The 17,627-nt window shown below is 39.2% G+C and overlaps 1 protein-coding gene across 9 annotated transcripts in view; it reads right to left on the bottom strand.

Moving 5' to 3' along the window:
* Positions 1-249: 249 nt before the first annotated feature.
* Positions 250-17,627, bottom strand: part of TBL1X (transducin beta like 1 X-linked) — a 190,131-nt gene continuing 172,753 nt past the window's right edge. For all 9 annotated transcript variants that reach the window (XM_085532138.1, XM_085532181.1, XM_085532153.1 and 6 more), the window contains 9 exons: positions 17,334-17,397; positions 17,133-17,230; positions 15,582-15,642; positions 11,893-12,014; positions 10,361-10,435; positions 8,187-8,314; positions 6,882-7,047; positions 5,889-5,990; positions 250-4,717 (listed from right to left, as the gene is read on the bottom strand). In XM_085532138.1, the coding sequence (XP_085388264.1) occupies positions 4,691-4,717; positions 5,889-5,990; positions 6,882-7,047; positions 8,187-8,314; positions 10,361-10,435; positions 11,893-12,014; positions 15,582-15,642; positions 17,133-17,230; positions 17,334-17,397 (843 nt within the window). In that variant the 3' untranslated portion in view covers positions 250-4,690. The remainder of the gene's footprint in view (positions 4,718-5,888; positions 5,991-6,881; positions 7,048-8,186; positions 8,315-10,360; positions 10,436-11,892; positions 12,015-15,581; positions 15,643-17,132; positions 17,231-17,333; positions 17,398-17,627) is intronic.

The following is a 17,627-nucleotide window of genomic DNA, read 5'->3' on the forward strand; positions in this document are numbered from 1 at the left end:
CCATTTTGTGGAGTAAAACCCAGCTACAAATCACACATACATGCTGTTAAAGCTCAGAAACCCCACTGCGTCTTTGAGACACTGGTGCTGTGATGCCCAGGCCAGCAGAGAAGCTCTTGGCTTGCCACAGGGGTTCCAAAAGCTCATCAATGGGGGAAAATAAAAGTGAACAATTCCGTCACCCAACCCCAGCTCTTAAGCACGGAATACAAAACAGCCAGGAAAGAATAAGGAACAACACGCACAGAATTCTCTAATATCAAAATATAGCAATTTATTCAAGACACTGAATATGATCTGTTGATTCTCTCCTTAAAACAAATGAGCTACAATACACAAGGTGAATTTGAAGAAAGTGTGGGTGGGGGAGAAACAAAATAAGGGTTGATGTTGTTTCAACAGAACCTGGGAAATGCTGAAATGAGAACCAAGTCTGGCTGCAAGTCTGACACAGACAATAAAAACTGCAGAAGCCAGAATTCAGGATTTCAGTGAGTGGCTGAAAGAACATTTCTGCAATTGACGAAGAACCACATCTTTTAAAAAGGCAGAAGGAGGAAAAAAAAGGAGGAAAAATTAAGGAGGGAAAAAGAAAAAAGAAACCCAAAAACAAAGCAGACCCTTACATTTGACAAAGTGCACTTCACTTGGCTCTAAAATTAGCTATTTTTTTCTCATTTTTTTCTTTTTAAACAAATTAAAAGGAAATTTCTAAGATGTAGCATGGGGTTAATGTGTGTATAACCCTGTAAGTCAGGCCCGTTAGTGCCCCATAAGGGACCCAGTGTTTTCTACATAAAAGATCCAGTATCCTTCTAGCCCACAGAGCGGAGAGGTTTTTCACAAATAAATTGTTTTTTTCCACTTCAAGGCCAGTTCCAGACAGCCAGCAATGACAGAAATCCAGGGAGCTCCTTGATGGTTCCACAGTCCTGTTCGGTCACTTCGGTGGATTTTGTATTTTCTTAATTCTCTCTCGCTACAGCAACTATGTAAACTATTGTTTAACAAAATCCAAAAATACTGTACGAGAACATTGCTCAAGTCTGCTGTTTCACGCTATTCTGTCCCAGGGGCAGTCGCAAAATGGCAGTGTTAGCCTAAGGATGTCCCTGCAGCAACAGAGGAAAGTGAGAGCTGCCACGAGGGCAGTCCTGAAGGCTTAGGTTTAGATTTTGCCTTGAACTGAAGGCTGGAGAAGCCTTCCCACTGCCTGTGTCCCAGAGACACCAGCCTGCTGGGACAGGATTATCCTTCACAACTACGTCTTTAGCCCTCCTTATTCTCAACACTCATTTCATCTGAAAAAGACTGACTGCATTATCTCAGAGGATCTTCCCAGTCTTTCGGGAAGGGAAGAAAGTTTTGTTAGCTGGTCCGACATGGTGCTTGCCAATCTGATGGTTTCTCCAGAGAATTCCCAGAAGAGCAGCCTCCCTCACAAGGAGGCTTTACAAACCTACTCATATCAGAATTTTGTTTCTCTTGGCTTCTTAACTCCACGCAGACTGGCAGAGGAAAGACGCCATTCTCACCAGCACTTTGCAAAAAGGAAAAAGAAACAAGAAGCTCACGCTGTTGACACTGCTGAGGTATCTACAGTATCTACAGTACCTATTTCTGGAACAAGCACAGAACTCAGGCTGCGCAAGGAGGCAGCCATGTTGCACAGCCAAACTCAGATTGAGAAAGCCCATGTCTTTGAATCCTGAGGCCTGGCTGAATTCAAGCACTGCACAAGGGCAATGAGAGCCAGCCCAGGGTCCCATCCACTCTGCCCTCAGCTGCCTGCAGACCAGGAGCTTTGGTGTGATATTCTCAGAAATGCCACCCAAAAGCAGCTCAGGAAGTTAACCATGAACACGCAATGATTCTTCTCCAAGCATCAACACAACTGTGCTTTAGAAAACCACTTAAAGCCTTCATATTCAAATTCAAGTCTCTCTTCTAGTAAGTACTCTTTTCTAAATAGTGAATTAGTAGTAGGAGCATGTAAGTTGCCATAAAGCAGTGCGAAGCTGTCACGTCATCAGCTACGGCCACACTCTCGGAACAGGAATCTACAAACTACACAGGGACAAATTTGACACTGAAGATAATCCTCAGTACCATCCAGTGCCCGGTTCTCTGATGGAATTGATAAGCAAGCCTCATCATAATTAATAATCAAAATGCCGTACAGCTGCTTTCCCCTCAGACTAATTAGCACTTTTTGCAGGTGCTTATTTTCTCCTTTCCAAATACGTATCTTTAAGAAAAGCACCTGCAGCTGGAAGCAGCTGGTTCCAGGGAAAGGACTCTGATACTGTAAAGATTTAAGTATAAAGAGAGGAAAATACGAGAGAAAGAAAGGAAATACAAATTCCGCGATGCTGTGATGCCCAGTGGATCCTGCACCACCAGTTCAGTATCAAAGCTCTGGTTTGAGTTTTGCTCAGATCAAATCATCACTTCAGCAGCTGTGGTCAAATCAAAGGACAGATTCTGCATTGCAGAAATAGCAACTTCGGGTGGGAATGCGCTGTGTGATTTTCAGGGGGTTCTCAGTTTCCTTTTATCTGTCCTACAAACCCTTACCTCGCCCGCAGGCTAGGGAGGATAGCAGCTCAATTCAGGCAGTTCTGAAGGTCTGTCTGAATAACACAGCCTCCACCCCAAGGCTGCCTCAGCATTTAAACCGCTTCCAGTAAGCTCTGCCTTTGGCTTTCCTGTACCTTCTCTGCATCCATCATTTGCTCCTACAGTAAATAAATCTTCATCTGCAGATGTCTAGCTGGCAGTAAGGAAATCATGTCCAAACTGGGTAGGTGGTACTTCGGATGTCTTTATTGTCGTTCTGATCATTTTGCCCACTATAACTTTATTGTGATATATATGCTAAGAAGTAGTTTATATATTATCACATCCTCACAAAATTGAGAGTTCTACGTTGTCTTCTGAGAATCACTCAAAGCTAAACCTGTTTGGACAGACAGCGACCCTCCATCTGCAGACCTAGAGCTTTTCTTTTCACTTGGAGAACACACAAGGCAGAGGGTGATGCACTGCCGGATGCACAAGAAGAGCCTGATTTTAGGCATGTGCCGACCACAGATGGTCAGGAGTGCGGCAAGAGTCCATTCTTCAACACTGACATCCACAGACAATGTATCTTGGTCAAGTTGGTCCCATTAAGTCACTGACTTACTGAAATAGAAACAGCTGATGGGATGAATACCAAGAATAGTGGAGGACAGCACTGTCCAATGAGGCCACAGGCAGCCAAACATATGGTTGTATGAAATCTGAACTGCCTCCCGAGGAAAGAAGATGGACAATTGTTTTCTCCACGTTACTGAGGATAAACAAAAACATGTACTGATGAAACCGAATGTTCTATTCCTGTTCTCAAACCTACAAATTCCTTTTAATAAGTGTAAATCATTGAACAGCCACAAAAAGTGGAAAGAGACTTATAAATCTCCGGCTGCTGGAAGAGGTCTCTTAGTAAATGACTGGCATTATGTTATCAGATGGCGTTTGGCCTTACAGCACTTTCTGAGGGAGAAGACAAAAAGGATACTGCACCTTTCATGTTCCTCGGATTCTGTCATTCTTTTTCCTTGAATTACACAACTGGTTTATATTTGGTGGCCATTTTCAGCTTTTAAAACTGTGTTCAACATAAAAAATATTATTAATATTATTATTTTTCCAAAAATACACTGGGTTCTTTCTGTTAAAAGTCATCTTTCTCCTGTAAAAATCTTCCCCAGCACTGCATTCTTATATAAAGCACTTATTACACAATTTGCTGAAAGTGCCCTTGAGACGCTAAGATCTGAAGCATGGAGGATTCTTTTTCTTTTAAACGGAGAGAAAGAAAGGAAAAGAAACAGAGAAGAGAGGAGAAGCAGTCTGTCAAAAATTTTCATTGTCATGTCCACCTGGCTACATCTACTATGGGCATACAGGGGAAAAAGAAACAAGAAATGGGCAAGAAGAAAAAGGAGAAAAGAAAGGAAGGAGAAGTTGGGAGCGGAAGGGAGAAATAAAAGGAAAACAACAAAAGTTCATCCTAAGCCTGGGATCCTCCAGGCTGTAATATTCCAGCTGATAGAAAAACCACTGAACAAAAAAAAGTAGTCTAGAAAATAGAAAGTGTTGTGATTACAAAGTCGAGCATTTCATCAGTACAAACTGGTCTTTGAACGTCCTTTGGGAGAGCAACTGTAGTGTCCAAATTGGAAGGAAAAAAATACAACACCGCATGGAGGAGGATTTTTTTTTTTTTTCCCTTTTGGTTTATCACAGCATTTTTCTTTTTTTTTTTCTTTTTTTTATTAATTTTTTTTTTTTTTTTGGCACAGCTTTTTTTTCTTTTTTTTTTTTTTTCCCCAGCCATCAGAGCAAGTTCTCAGACGCAAACCAAACAGTGCAATGCCTATAGCTGGTGGCTTCATGCTTCCAAGGCTGAACATTCCAGGTGGAAACCATTCCCTCCCCCTCTGAAGTGACTGTGTTTTTACTCCTTGATGAAGGTTACGGACAAAATATTAGACACCTGTGGCCAGGGAGAGTTGGTTTCACAGTACACTCTAACTTTGTTCAAGTTCGTACAGTTCTGGAGCTGTTAAGAATAGTTTTGAAGAGTGCTTCTCCCCACACATTCACTGCTGGTCCATTTGAAATTTCTTCTAAAACTTCACTTTTACTTCCGCAGATCTAGAACACAAACCTAGAGAAAAAACACTCAGGATTAAGGAACATTTTTGAAAGTTATTTGGAATTCCTACTTATATACGGCCCAGTAACAGGTTGATCAGCCAGCTGTGTGCTATACTCCCAGGCTTCAAATCAAGTCTGTCTCAAGTACCTGTTTACATGCACACAAGCAAGGGAATAAAACAGAAGTGGAAAACATACACTGAAGACTCAGCTGGGACTGCGCTGAATAACAAACAAGCATTTTGATGACATGTCCCCTGCAGAACTATAGGCTCTATTTAGTTGCTTAAACCCTTCAGTTTTTGAAGTATACCCAAAATATATGCACAGGCTGGTCAGGCATGACACAGGACATGGAACAAACAAGCGCCCATTTGGAGCAGCTGTTGGAAGCCAGGCATGGCTCCAGTTCAAATGATACAACTCAAGTAACTGAATCGTGTTCTCTGTGTGCCCTTCATTAAAAACAGTGGAAAAATACTGCTCTACAGTAGGGTTATTCCAGCTAGATATGAAGAAGAGTCATTTTGGTTGGTGTACAGCATGTTATAGCATCCATGTGTCCTTCACAAGCTGATCATGCTATAACTGAATTTCTTAACAAATAACAACAACAACAACAACAACAACAACAACAAAAATCTGTAATGAATAATCAGTTCATGTTCAGCAATAGCTTTCCTTTACCATGGGAGGAACTTGCTGGGTATCGTACTGAAAAACTGCTCTCTCAGGTACTATTTAAAGGTACATTTCTTCTGTGGGGTAAAATTAGAAAGCCCCAAATCAACTTTCAGAGTTGACTGGTGTGATCAATCATTAAAAACTGACATTTAAAATAAATAATGATAGAAACACCACTGCCGTTCTTATCAAGTCTGTATTTAAAATTAATTCCCATCTTTGACAATATTCACCAATTCCACAAGCACTCTTCATTTTCAACAACAATAACACTTCCTAGTATACAGAACCTTTCAAAATTAGGTTTTTTTTTTTGATTTTAACCTTTCAAAATTAGGAGCAGTTCTAATATACTCCACAGAAGTACTTAGTTCTGTCTGGAGCTGTTTACACCTTGAGCCCTATCCAGAAACGGCAGCATGGTGCACATGTTCTTCATTGACACTTTCCAGAAGAGTAACTTCCACCCAACATTTACAATGTGTAAGGCTTCTTACCGATCCATCTGATGCGCTTGCTCCCACTTTGTCTCCTCTAGCATTCCAGCAGACTTCAAAGATGCCTCCGGTGCCTCGGTAGCTATGTACTAGAGTTCCACTCTACAAAGCAAGAGAGCATGCAAATGTTCTACACAGAAGTTTCTTTTTCTCTGTGCGCCACAACATTAAAGAGAAGACAGTGGTGGTGTGTGGGAGCTATTCATATCACCTGACTGTAGTCCAGTCATCTTTGTAAGATGCTGAAGTTAAGAAACTGGCCTTTGACACTGAAGACAAACAGGCTCGTCCAGAAAGCAACATACACTACGACTCTTAAACATCTGCTTTTGTCAGCTCTATGGCAGTGAAGGCCTGTGGAGTTAAGCTGAGGAAATACTCCCCTCTAAAGTTTATTGCTTAATTCAGTGCTTAGGCATCTATATTCAAAACCAAATCCATGGATCTGTGGAACTGTATGGCACGTCTGCCATCAGTATGAGAGAAGCTGGATCTTGCCCAAGTTCATCATGTAATATACATCTCCTTGCGTTAGAACCAAGTAACAGGAGAACTTCCACAGTTTCTAAGCATATACAGATCACCAAACAGTTTAAGGAAGAGAGCTGTGTGGACATGAATGCCAAACCCAGCAATTTTAGCTTGCTTCCAGTACACAAGGGGACAGAACATCTTGGCTCTAGGAAGAAAAAACTCCAAATGCTACACTTTTCTCTGGAGTATCTCCAATCCTTAGTCTGTATTCCCCTTGTACCCCTCATCTCATCACCACAAAGGATAAGCCAGGTGCATCAGATTCATAACTGAACTCACCGTGTTACTAAATACCACTATCACTTATTTCTAGTGACACAACTGTTATACTGGGATTTCTATCAGCCAGTACAATCAGGCTAATCCTATCATTGCAGAAGCATATATATTTTCCATTTAAGCTTTTGCTATTAACGCGTCACCCAAAACAGATGTGCTTCAAATGAATCAAAACAGTACCTGAGTATTCCATATATGGACACATTTGTCAAAGGACCCACTGGCTAGATATTTTCCATCGGGACTAAAAGCTACACTGTAGACAGGCTCTTGATGCTTTGTTAATGTATGGATGCAGACACCTCGGTCAACGTCCCACAGCCGAACAGTGGAATCAAATGAAGCACTACAGGAAGCATTCAAACACAAAGCATGTCTTAGTTTGGGTGTTAATCCATTTGTAGTTTGATACTGTAAATGTTTGAAAAGAATACCAAGAGGTTTCTTTCTTGCTAAGCAGAAAATAATGTTTCAAACAGAAAAGCAAAACATTTAACTCTTGTACATTCTCCATGACAAGGACTGCACCCACAGAACTGAATTCTCACATGTAGACCCCAGCCTAAAGAAAGCCAAGCTCCTCTTTCTGAGGTTCCACCTGCTGTTATCCAGGAAGGTAAAATGCACATTGCAATTAACAGGATAAACTGTTCTAGGGAAATCTTAGAGAAATCTTGGCCCTTAAGAATTTGTGCTTTATATTAATGAACATTCTGCAGTTCTCTAGAATTGTGATTCTTTTGTTTTGTCTCAGTGCTGTTTGTTGTTGTTGTTGCTATAGGTCATCTAAAATCCCCAGCTATGGGCCTGGAGAAAGGCAAGGGAAATAACTGGTACTAAAAATTATATTAGAAGAACAGCTCCAAGAAAGCCAAGTTCTTCCATGTTCACTATCAGACTGAGGAGCAAAATAAATAAAACAACTCAGTGCAATTCTTTCCCAAATTGAAAACATCATGAGCTGACTTGATAATCCCATGGTACTAACCCTTAACAAGTGAATACATTTCCTAAACTCACAGAAGAATTTTGAACTGATTTTTAAGTAGAATTTTGAGCATTATCCATTAATTAACAACACTTCAAAAACAGTCAGTATCTGCCCAGGTGAATTGCATACCCTTCTTAGAACACACTCTGACTGGCTTAACGGGCTGCCATCTGTTTCATTTAAGACATGCACTCATAACAACCAGATGCTGGATATGAAGGTACAATGCCACACTTACAATCATTTTAATGAGATAATCGAAAAGTTAAAATATCCTATGACTCAACTCTTCTTCTTTTACATCTTTCAGATATAATTCATCTGCCTATTGTATCCATCCCCCTGATTTAGAAGTGCAGGTACTGTGCACTTTATTCAGCAGATGGCTTATTAGAATTGTAAACAGGAAGACTGACAGCAAGGTAACACCGGAGTTACATGTCAGAACAACGATTCTTCTCCTTGGCAGGCAATAGAAAGAGATATATTTTTACCTTGCTAACATGATGTTGGAGTTTGGGTTGCTGGTGCCTGGTCCTGTAGGACTCCATTTGATAGTGTAAATCTCTTTGCTGTGAGCTTGAAGGTCATGTACACAGGTATCTTGCTTCATACTCCAAATCTACGTTCAGAGCAATTGTGAAGGGGTAGAAACAGCAACATTAAAAATCTCAGTTGAATTATTTCGGTTCTCTCCATGTTATTCTTGTTGTTTGTTTATTTAGTATCCAGACACACATACATACATACAAATATATCTTAATTTGAGTTTATTAAAACAGCTGTTTGACACCTATGATGTCAGAATAGTCCCATGAGGGAAAAGTGCCACACATTTAATAGCACTTAATTGATCAGAAGAATTGAGTAGCTGCTATAATGCCCATTGCCAATGCATGTATTTTCATATAGAATCTGAAGTTATTCTGCTCAGAGAAGTTCAACTTGCAGTTTCAGTCACAGAGCACAACAGCAGTCATCTTACAGAAAGAGTAACTCTTTTATAACAGTCTAGAATGTAGCAATTTTCCCAACAGCCAAGTCAGGTTTCCCTTTCCTTCCTAAACCCCATTTGTTTTCCTGGTATTTTTAACAGTATGGATGATGGAAGAAGATCAGTTACGTATGCAGTGCTGCATAGCCAAACAGTTAAATACAAGATAAACAACATACAGTACATACAGCAGTTAACTTAGTAAATCCTTTCTTCAGATAACTGAGGAAAGGACTTGCTTCCAAAGGAAGAATAAAAATTGCCTGAAAGGGATTTGCCATCTCTATCAGTGAAGGAGTGTTAGAGACCTTTGGCCAGGCCAGTGATAGCAAACCACTCACACTTGTGCCAGATTCAGCCAGAAATTTGAACTGGTACCAGCAACCCACAGTGACTTTTAAAACACAGTATGGAACTGGGTCATTCTGACCACTGGGTCAGGTTGGATGTCAGGGGGAAGTTCTTTACTAGGAGAGTGGTTATGTCCTGGAACAGGCTGCCCAGGGAGGTTGTGGATGCCCCGTCCTTGGAGGTGTTCAAGACCAGGTTGGACGGGGCCCTGGGCAACCTGATCTAGTAAATGTGTATGTTTGGTGGCCCTGCCAGGCAGGGGGGTTGGAACTACATGATCCTTGAGGTCCCTTCCAACCCGGGTCATTCTGTGATTCTGTGGGTCAGAATGTGTACGTAGAGTAACACTGGTTACTGCAATACTGCTCTATAGTAGAGTAACAGATGAGGTGCTCCCTTTATGTCTCTCCAAGCCCTATTTTCTGTAAATTTCTACTCTCTGAACAGTCTAGAATAGTGTTTCTAGAACCCACAGGGAATGAGACTCCAGAGGGTATGTGGCAAATGGAGCAGAACATTTTACATGGCTACATATTAAGAGAAAATATTCCAAACAGCAGCATTCACCTCTCTCTCATTTACGAGTTTTGCTGCTCTGTTTCCATCCTTACACATAGACTGTGTGCATACAATCAGCAGTGGAAAGCAATATGAGTTTTAATTAAGTCAATTATGTTATAAGAAATGTGTATTAATAGTGCAGTTCTATCTGCAAAACCTTATGTTGCCTGGGATGTTCGCCTTGCTCAGAGAAAACAGTGTATATTAACAGTAATATAGGGCTAGCTCTGCAGTCCAGCAGGAGGGCTTAGTTGTTACAATACAGATCTTCCTGTATAGGCACTGCCTTTATTTAATGCAACTGGGAAGGGTCAATGAGACTGAGAAGAGTTTGGTCTGGAAAAGTTCTATGACAAGAAGTATTTCAGCACACCTAGAGCCTCTCTGTACTAACAGTACTTTGTTGGTACAGTGCTGTGGCCTGGCTGTGCCAGTAGCCTATGTTATCCACAAGACAGAATCTGGATGAATCCCATCTACCTTCAAGTACCTAACAGAGGTAAGTAAATCAGCAGAACAGCTGCCTTAGGCTTCCTATACAATGAATGGATAAAGAAGTATTTTCAGCGAGTGCTCTGTGACTACTTCTCTATTTTCAATCTTTCACATTGGCTTTAAGGAATCTGGGATAGATGAAACTATTGCTTATGAAGAGTGTTCAGTCATACAGTGTGTCATTCTGGAAAAGATTCTGAGAAGATTAAAAAACAGAAATAACTCTAGTCTTTACTTTTTCATCAGCAGGTGTGGAAATTATATTACCTTTAATGTCATATCATCGGAGCAAGATGCTAGTAGCATGCCAGATGGGTCCCACTTGATAGCATTAACCTCATTCTGAAATAAAGAGCGATGTTATTAAGTGAATATTCAGGCTACCTGCATTGTACTGGACACCCAGCAGAGGGCACTCATGGTTTATGTCTCCAACAAGGTGAACTACAAATTACATCTCTTTGCTTTAAGAGGTGAACAAAAGAAGCTCTGCCTCCATAACACACTGTTTAAACATCATTTAAGAATGGTAATCATTTTGCGTCTGTGAAAAACACACACAATCAGTCTTCTGATATGTCTTCTCTCAAACACCTCAACTGCAAGGATGTAAATAAACCCTCAATCCAGACAGAAAAATAACACCGCATTAACCAATTCTTAAACTGAAGTATTTCTTAGCTTAATATTTTGTACATCTACAACAGAAAATATCGGTGGGGCGCAGAGTTTTGTGGACCTCATTATTCTTAGTACTGCAGTTCCACACCAACATGGGCCTCTCTAAAAAGGACTGTATTTCTAGATGAAATTCAGCATGCTGAATATTTCATGCTTTGTTCCAGGTTAGTTTTTACAGCACTTTGCAATTAACTAAACCTAATGTATCCCCCCATGACTACCAGCAAGTTTCTGGTGCTTTTTTGAGGGTCATACCTATGTGAACATAACAGTGTGAAAGTGCATTTCACAAGAAGACAAAATATTCTTTTTGTTATTATTTTTTAAGAATAAACTGGCTCAGGGACTCAGTGAAAATAATCCTGGTAAATATGTTAATTTTGCTTTATCCGTTTTACACGCTTCAATTGACATTAAGAGGAACTGTACAAATATTTGAAGGCAAAATCTGGTCCATGTCCATGTGCAAAATGGTGCAATTCATATAATCATAAAACCCACCGTTCTGCAACTAGGAATGTAAAACTTGTCATAAAACAGCAGCCAAATGTCAGTATAACCACCGACTAGCTAAAGGTCTCAGAAAGGGTCATTTTTCCTCTGTGTGGAGATAGCCAGTTCTGGGAGTAAATATCTAAACTACAGCTCCGTATCCAATAGCAGTTTTCTCATGAATGAAAGCTAGAAAAACTAGCCTTTGACAGGAACTATGTACTAAAAAATGAGTTGCAAAATACATCTTAAACAGACATTAGATGAAATTGATTTTAAAACTGAACAACTGGAGGTAAACTCTTCTTATTCATTGTTCTCATTTACTGAAGGAAATTACACCAGTGGAAAACAAAATCTTATTCATTGATGTGCCTTCAGTCTGCAGCTCCTGCTACATATAAATAGTCTCATTGTTTAAGCTGCAGGTTTTGCCTCCTACAATGCCTTAGAACAGTTTATCCCTTCTCACAGGCAGTGACTCACTCCCAAAGAATACGCCTTTAGGAAAGCAAGGGGATATAACACCGATGGCTCTAGAATGCACCCTGCAAGCACATCAGCTGTCATCATTGTTACATGCGGCTATGACTTAGTCACTAACATATTAGACTTCTTAAACTTACTGTGTGTCCTTGAAAGGTTTTAACGGGACGATCACAGCCAAGTCTGCATACGTGAATGCACATGTCAGTGCTGCAAGAGGCAAAAGTAGTGTTGTTCTGCCAGTCTACATCCAGAGCAGGAGCTGTGAAGTAGAAACAATAGAAGGAATGTCAGGGAACAGAGCAAAGAAACATTCATCCCAAATCATTTTCCTCTTGTCACCCATGTGGATCAAAGGAACTAAAACCTTGCTGCAGGCCTATCACGTGCAACTAGTTTCAAGCATGACAGACATTGTCTGAAGGGCACTATTTTCTGTTTTACAGTGGCTGATCTAGATGCTTTGTGCAGGACCTACATGTGAGAATCTTTCGGATAAAAGAGGGCAAAACTGTCCTGCTCCTGTACCACTTATTGCTCTGTAAGCCAGTCTGACTGAACTGCTGGAAAAAAACCTAATTTTGAAGAAAGAGGATGATTTCAGCAGGGTTAGAGTTTGATCAGGTCCTGTGAACCTCAGATACAACATACAAGAGGGAGAAGAAGCATGTGGCCTTCTTCCTTTATACTCTGTATGTTGGTTATGTTTGCAATGATCAGTGCAAACCTGTTGTTCTGTGCAGACACAAGTGGATCCTACGCTCAGTTCAATTTGGCTCTATTTACCGATTTTAAGTACATTTAAGATTGGTACATCGATGAAATCACAGGGTGAGTTTCTGTAGAGGGTTTGGCATTAATGGAGATTGATTTGGTTATTTTTTTTGCTTTTTAAATTCAAGGAGTTTAGCCGCCCTCCAGAGGATGATATGGGACTTGCCAAAACACAGTAATCTTCATTTTCTGCATGCTAGTGAAAAGTAAATGTCTCAGAACAAGATCGGTGTTTAGAAAGCAAAGTTGAATCTCTCTCTAGCAGCAGTATAACGTAAATTTATTGTAAAAATGAAAGTAAGAAAAGCCTTAATGCAAGGATGCTTAGAGAAATACTTGTATAAAACAGAGGCAAAAAGATCCCTGTCCTGCCAAGCCTATTCTATTCAAATACGTTTTTCCTGGTCTAATTTTCATGAACTGCAAAATGAGACTGAACATCACCTGATCACCTGATAGCTCTTTATATGAGAACCAAGGGTAGGAATTGTTTCAAATATGAGGATTTATTAAGGATAGCAAAGAAAATTCTTAAGAAAGCTCTGTGACAGGTAAGGAATCCCTGCTTCACAAAACTGAAAAGGAAACCTGTGTGAGAAAGGCAGATTGCTTGGAGACTCCTGATGAATGGGAATGAGCACCAGGAAACTGTGGAAGATTCTGTTTCTCTAACTGCCAAACAGGCAGTCCTTTATTTCTTTATTTTTAAGCTGCCAGCTTTGTATTACTGTTCCAGAGCAAACAAAAGCTCTGTCTTCATTAACAGCTATGTACCTTCAGGGCAAATATCTAGTACGACACATGAGCTGAAAAGTAATTTTCTGAAAGCCACTGGCACCTAAAGCAATGGATTTGCATTACTGTATAATTTGAATTATGGAGCGCTGATAATTAATACAGATTCATTTATTAGTGTGGTTAATCATATGTTTACTGGATAAGTAACTACATGAAACTGACTAGAAAAAAAAGAATCCAAAATAGATTTTGATGCAAGTAATTGAATTGCCAAAGTGCCTTCAGAACCACAGGACACTGGTCAATTGATTAAAAACACTTAGAATGTCACCTAGTAAAAGCAGCAAGAAGCCCTTAAGAAACACAGCTATAATAAACGCCAAGAACAAATGTATTACAATAATTTTCAGTTAATTCAGGCCTCTTTATATTAAATTTCGCTGTGTTTTTGAAGGAGAAGCTCAAACACGGAGTTAATTGTTCTTAATGAGTCATTCAGAGCACTTAATGGTCTAAACTGTGGTGTAACATCAGTGATACAGAGCCTTCAAGACTTAGACAAAGGAGTCTTAAAGTTATGACAGTTTTGTCTGTATGTGTGTAACCTAAGCAAGTTGTAAGAACTGAGTAAAAACTGTGTTGTTCCTAGGCCAGCAGCTTCTAGACTTCAAAAGATGTATGCAAAGAAGAACGACACGCAAGTATGTGATTACGCAATTGCGCTCTGTACAGACCAGACGTTTAAATGCCACCTTTAATCTCTGTATGGATAAGATTCTCAGATTCCAGATACAGTGAGTAATTTCTGTCAGTTTGTTCTAGTGAACAGGTGAAGCAAGAAGGTAAAGATGAGGTCTTGGCTTTAGAATTATCTAGGTACAAAGATTCCTGTTGATTTTAAGGAGCATGCATTTGTCTACATGTTTTTGGCCTACCAGCAATTTGTTCTTTTTTATATCTTTATCAAGACATACTTGAAATAATAAAATAAACACAGTCACGTCTTATGGTCGAAAGACAACACATGTAGTAACAATTTTCCTTGTATTTCACTGGAACAAATAGTTAAGTTTTCAAGTTGCTAACGGGAGAATCACGATGCTTCCCCAGTGCATGTTGCTAAGACAGATACACTTCAGTGAACATGATTCTGAAGAAGGAACCAGGTTCTGAATCCATAACTATTTAGATCAATAGCTAGGGATTACTAAGCCTAAGAATTTCATTACCTACAACACTATACAGTGCAAAATGTGGTTTACTGGAACGCTTCTGATTGATAAATAAATGCCACAATGAGAAAACGTATCAACAGACACTGGCTCCTCCAAACTGACAGTTGAATTAATAAGCTTGGAGACAAGTGACAAAAAAGTAGAGTATGGGTCTGTTGTGTGCATGGACATATTATTTTTGTCTTTCACTGAACAACCATTTCTATTGCAAATAGATGCGAGTATTTTAGAATGAGAACAACTAGAAACTGAATTTAAAACTGTGAAATTAACATCTTAAAATCAGAACTGTATGTTTTTTAATACCATTAAGAACCTTGTGTAAGTCTGTTGCATGAAAAATTGATTAGTTACAGAGAACCATTATAGCATCAGAACCTGTAATGTTTTTGATGGTTTTAATCTCAGTTTGACTATGCCCATAACAAATACTTAAGTGTGACAACTTACCAGGTTTGGATTATGAATTCAATAATCATCTTAAAACTCTGATCTTGTGAATTTATGATTACATCAGTGGTTACTGTTACTCAGGATTACTCAGAATCTATATCTTTTATCTAAATCTTTCTCTTGTCTTCTTGAGAAGGACAAGACCTACAACTGACAGTCCATAGTAAGGTTGGCTGTTGACTTCTGATAGTTAGATAAAGCAAACACAAAAGAACTTCAAGTTAAAATTAGAAGATGAGAAACCCCTGAGGACCTTCATGCTTACAGCAGTGAATGCGAACTGCCGAAAGACCCATATTCGCTTCTCTCTGAAGTCACCATTTTAACCTTGATACTGTTCAAGTATATAGATAATGATGCAATCATTCATCTGAGTAGGCTTGGCTGGCACGTAAATCCTCTTCTGGAGTTCAATTTGACTTTCAAAGCTGATTCTCATAGAAACCCATCCTTCTTAAAAAGGGATAATCCCACAGACCATGCTACTCACAATAGTTAAGGCACAAAAACCCTGGTTCAAAATTTGTTTTTTTTCCCTCTGGCAGACAGATTTTTACAAAAGAATAAGTTAGACTGACAAAATTAAGATGTGTTTTTTATGTTACTAATGCAAGTTCTGCAAAAATTACCTGAATGGAAAGGAAACTGCTGTTTAGCTTCTCCTGTGTGAGCATCCCAAATTATTGTTGTCTGCATGAGGAAGAAGGGGGAAATAAGGGTTAGTGACCATTCAGCTCAGAGAAAACAAATACAGAGAAGGGTTCTGAGAGCCACTGAAGAGCAACTATAAAATTACTGACTGCAGAGAGAGCCTTGTGTGCTGTACAGCTGAATAAACAGAAATCACTTCCAAACACCACGGAGTAATTATGTAAGTGTGGATATAGAAGTATCACCCCTATAGAGCAAGTAATGTAACTGCTAAAAACAGCGTATTCTCACTGAATACTGCTGGAGGAGAGTACAACAAATTTTTAATAAGAATTTTGTTACAGCTGTTTCAGTTATCAAGTAAGACTTGCTTTCTCCTAAGATGCAAGTTGAATCTGACTGCAAACCTAAGTGATACTATTTCTAATAATTAAATTATGACATAAAATGTTTAGCCGCAGAGTACCTACTGCGGAGTACTACTGCGGCAGGACAGAATGAAGTGCACTTTGCTTTACTACAGGTTTAAGTCATTCTCACAGCACACACAAACAATTTCCCAACTACCATCTAAGCGAACTGTCAGCTTACTGGGAGTACATACTTTGAGAAAATAAATTGGTGACCACAAACCATAGAAAGAATCACCACTGTTATGTGGAACTGCTGCTAGGAGACAAACATAGCTGTATATGGGCCAGTATTAAAAGGAATAAAACAGAATTTTTGCAAATTTCCATTTTCACAACTATGTGAAAATATAGATTCATCTATCCTACAAACTGGAGAGGAGCACTGTCTGTGCATCCCACTGTAACACGGGCCATGCAACTCATCATTTGGAAGTACCATTTTTCTCTCCACAGTTTATGAAGGAAGCCAAAGATGACACACAAATCTAATTCTTCAGAAATCAAAAGTTAAGCAAGATGAATGCTGTGTTTATTTTCCAGTTTCAGTTTTGATAGATTTCTGCTCATCATCAGCAGTCATCTGTTCATTTTAATCTCAAACATGCACTCAGCTGAAACTACCATGTTTTGCTTCATTTTCAATTGAGAACCACTGTATTTTGCATGTTCGTACAGGAAACCACACAAATTTTATCCAAACACTAAAGTTTCTATAATTAGATGAGCTAAAAGCTAAAAACACAGTATGTGTAAGATAACTTCCCTCTTAGAAATAGCTGCAGTTGGTAAAACTCTACAGTGGTGTGGAAGTAGTGGAAGCAATTCTTTCTTTTACAGAAACATTTAAGATGCAGTTTTTAAAAGGAAGCAAATTGAGAGTTTTTTTAAAACAAAGCTCACACAACAACAGACTTCACATATTTATGTGACGTCTCAAAAATGTACCCAATCACTTAAACCCAAGGAAATCCAACACACACTAGAACAAACTAAAGAAACTCCCAAGAACTCCCTACAGTTCCTGAAGCAGAAGAAAATAATCTTACGGAATTGAACAGCACACGCTCACTGAGTCAGCACACTTAGAATTTAAAACTATGTATTTTTATAACTCACTTTATCAACACCAGCGCTTAAAATATAATTCCCCTTTTTGTTCCACTTCAGGGCAAATATTGGACCTTTATGTTGACCTAAGGTGCTTGCAAGGTTACCTGCAATAGAGAAAAAGCTAACGTTATAATTTGTTTATGAATTAGTCAACTTCCTCTTTATTGCTGCTAACTGTGTAGGACCACTGATTGCTGTTTGACTTACCATCTTCTGTCCATATTCTTGCAAAACCATCGTATGAGCCTGTAGCCAATAGTGTTCCATCACTCTGTTGGGATGTATATAAATGTCAAAGGTCAATATTAGATGAACTCTGTTTCAACCAAAATGTTTTTTCCCAAAATCAGGTTTGTGCATCACAATTTATAGGAAATCTGAGTCCACACAGTAAAATGGACAGTATCAGTATTATATAAATTAAAGTACTGCAAATTGAATGAGGAAATAAAACCCTTGAACAATACTCCGAAAAACTGAGATATGCCAACAGATAAAAGT

The sequence above is a fragment of the Coturnix japonica genome, chromosome 1, assembly GCF_054131305.1.
Source record: "Coturnix japonica strain WE chromosome 1, WE-NBRP24, whole genome shotgun sequence".
Lineage (NCBI taxonomy): Eukaryota > Metazoa > Chordata > Aves > Galliformes > Phasianidae > Coturnix > Coturnix japonica.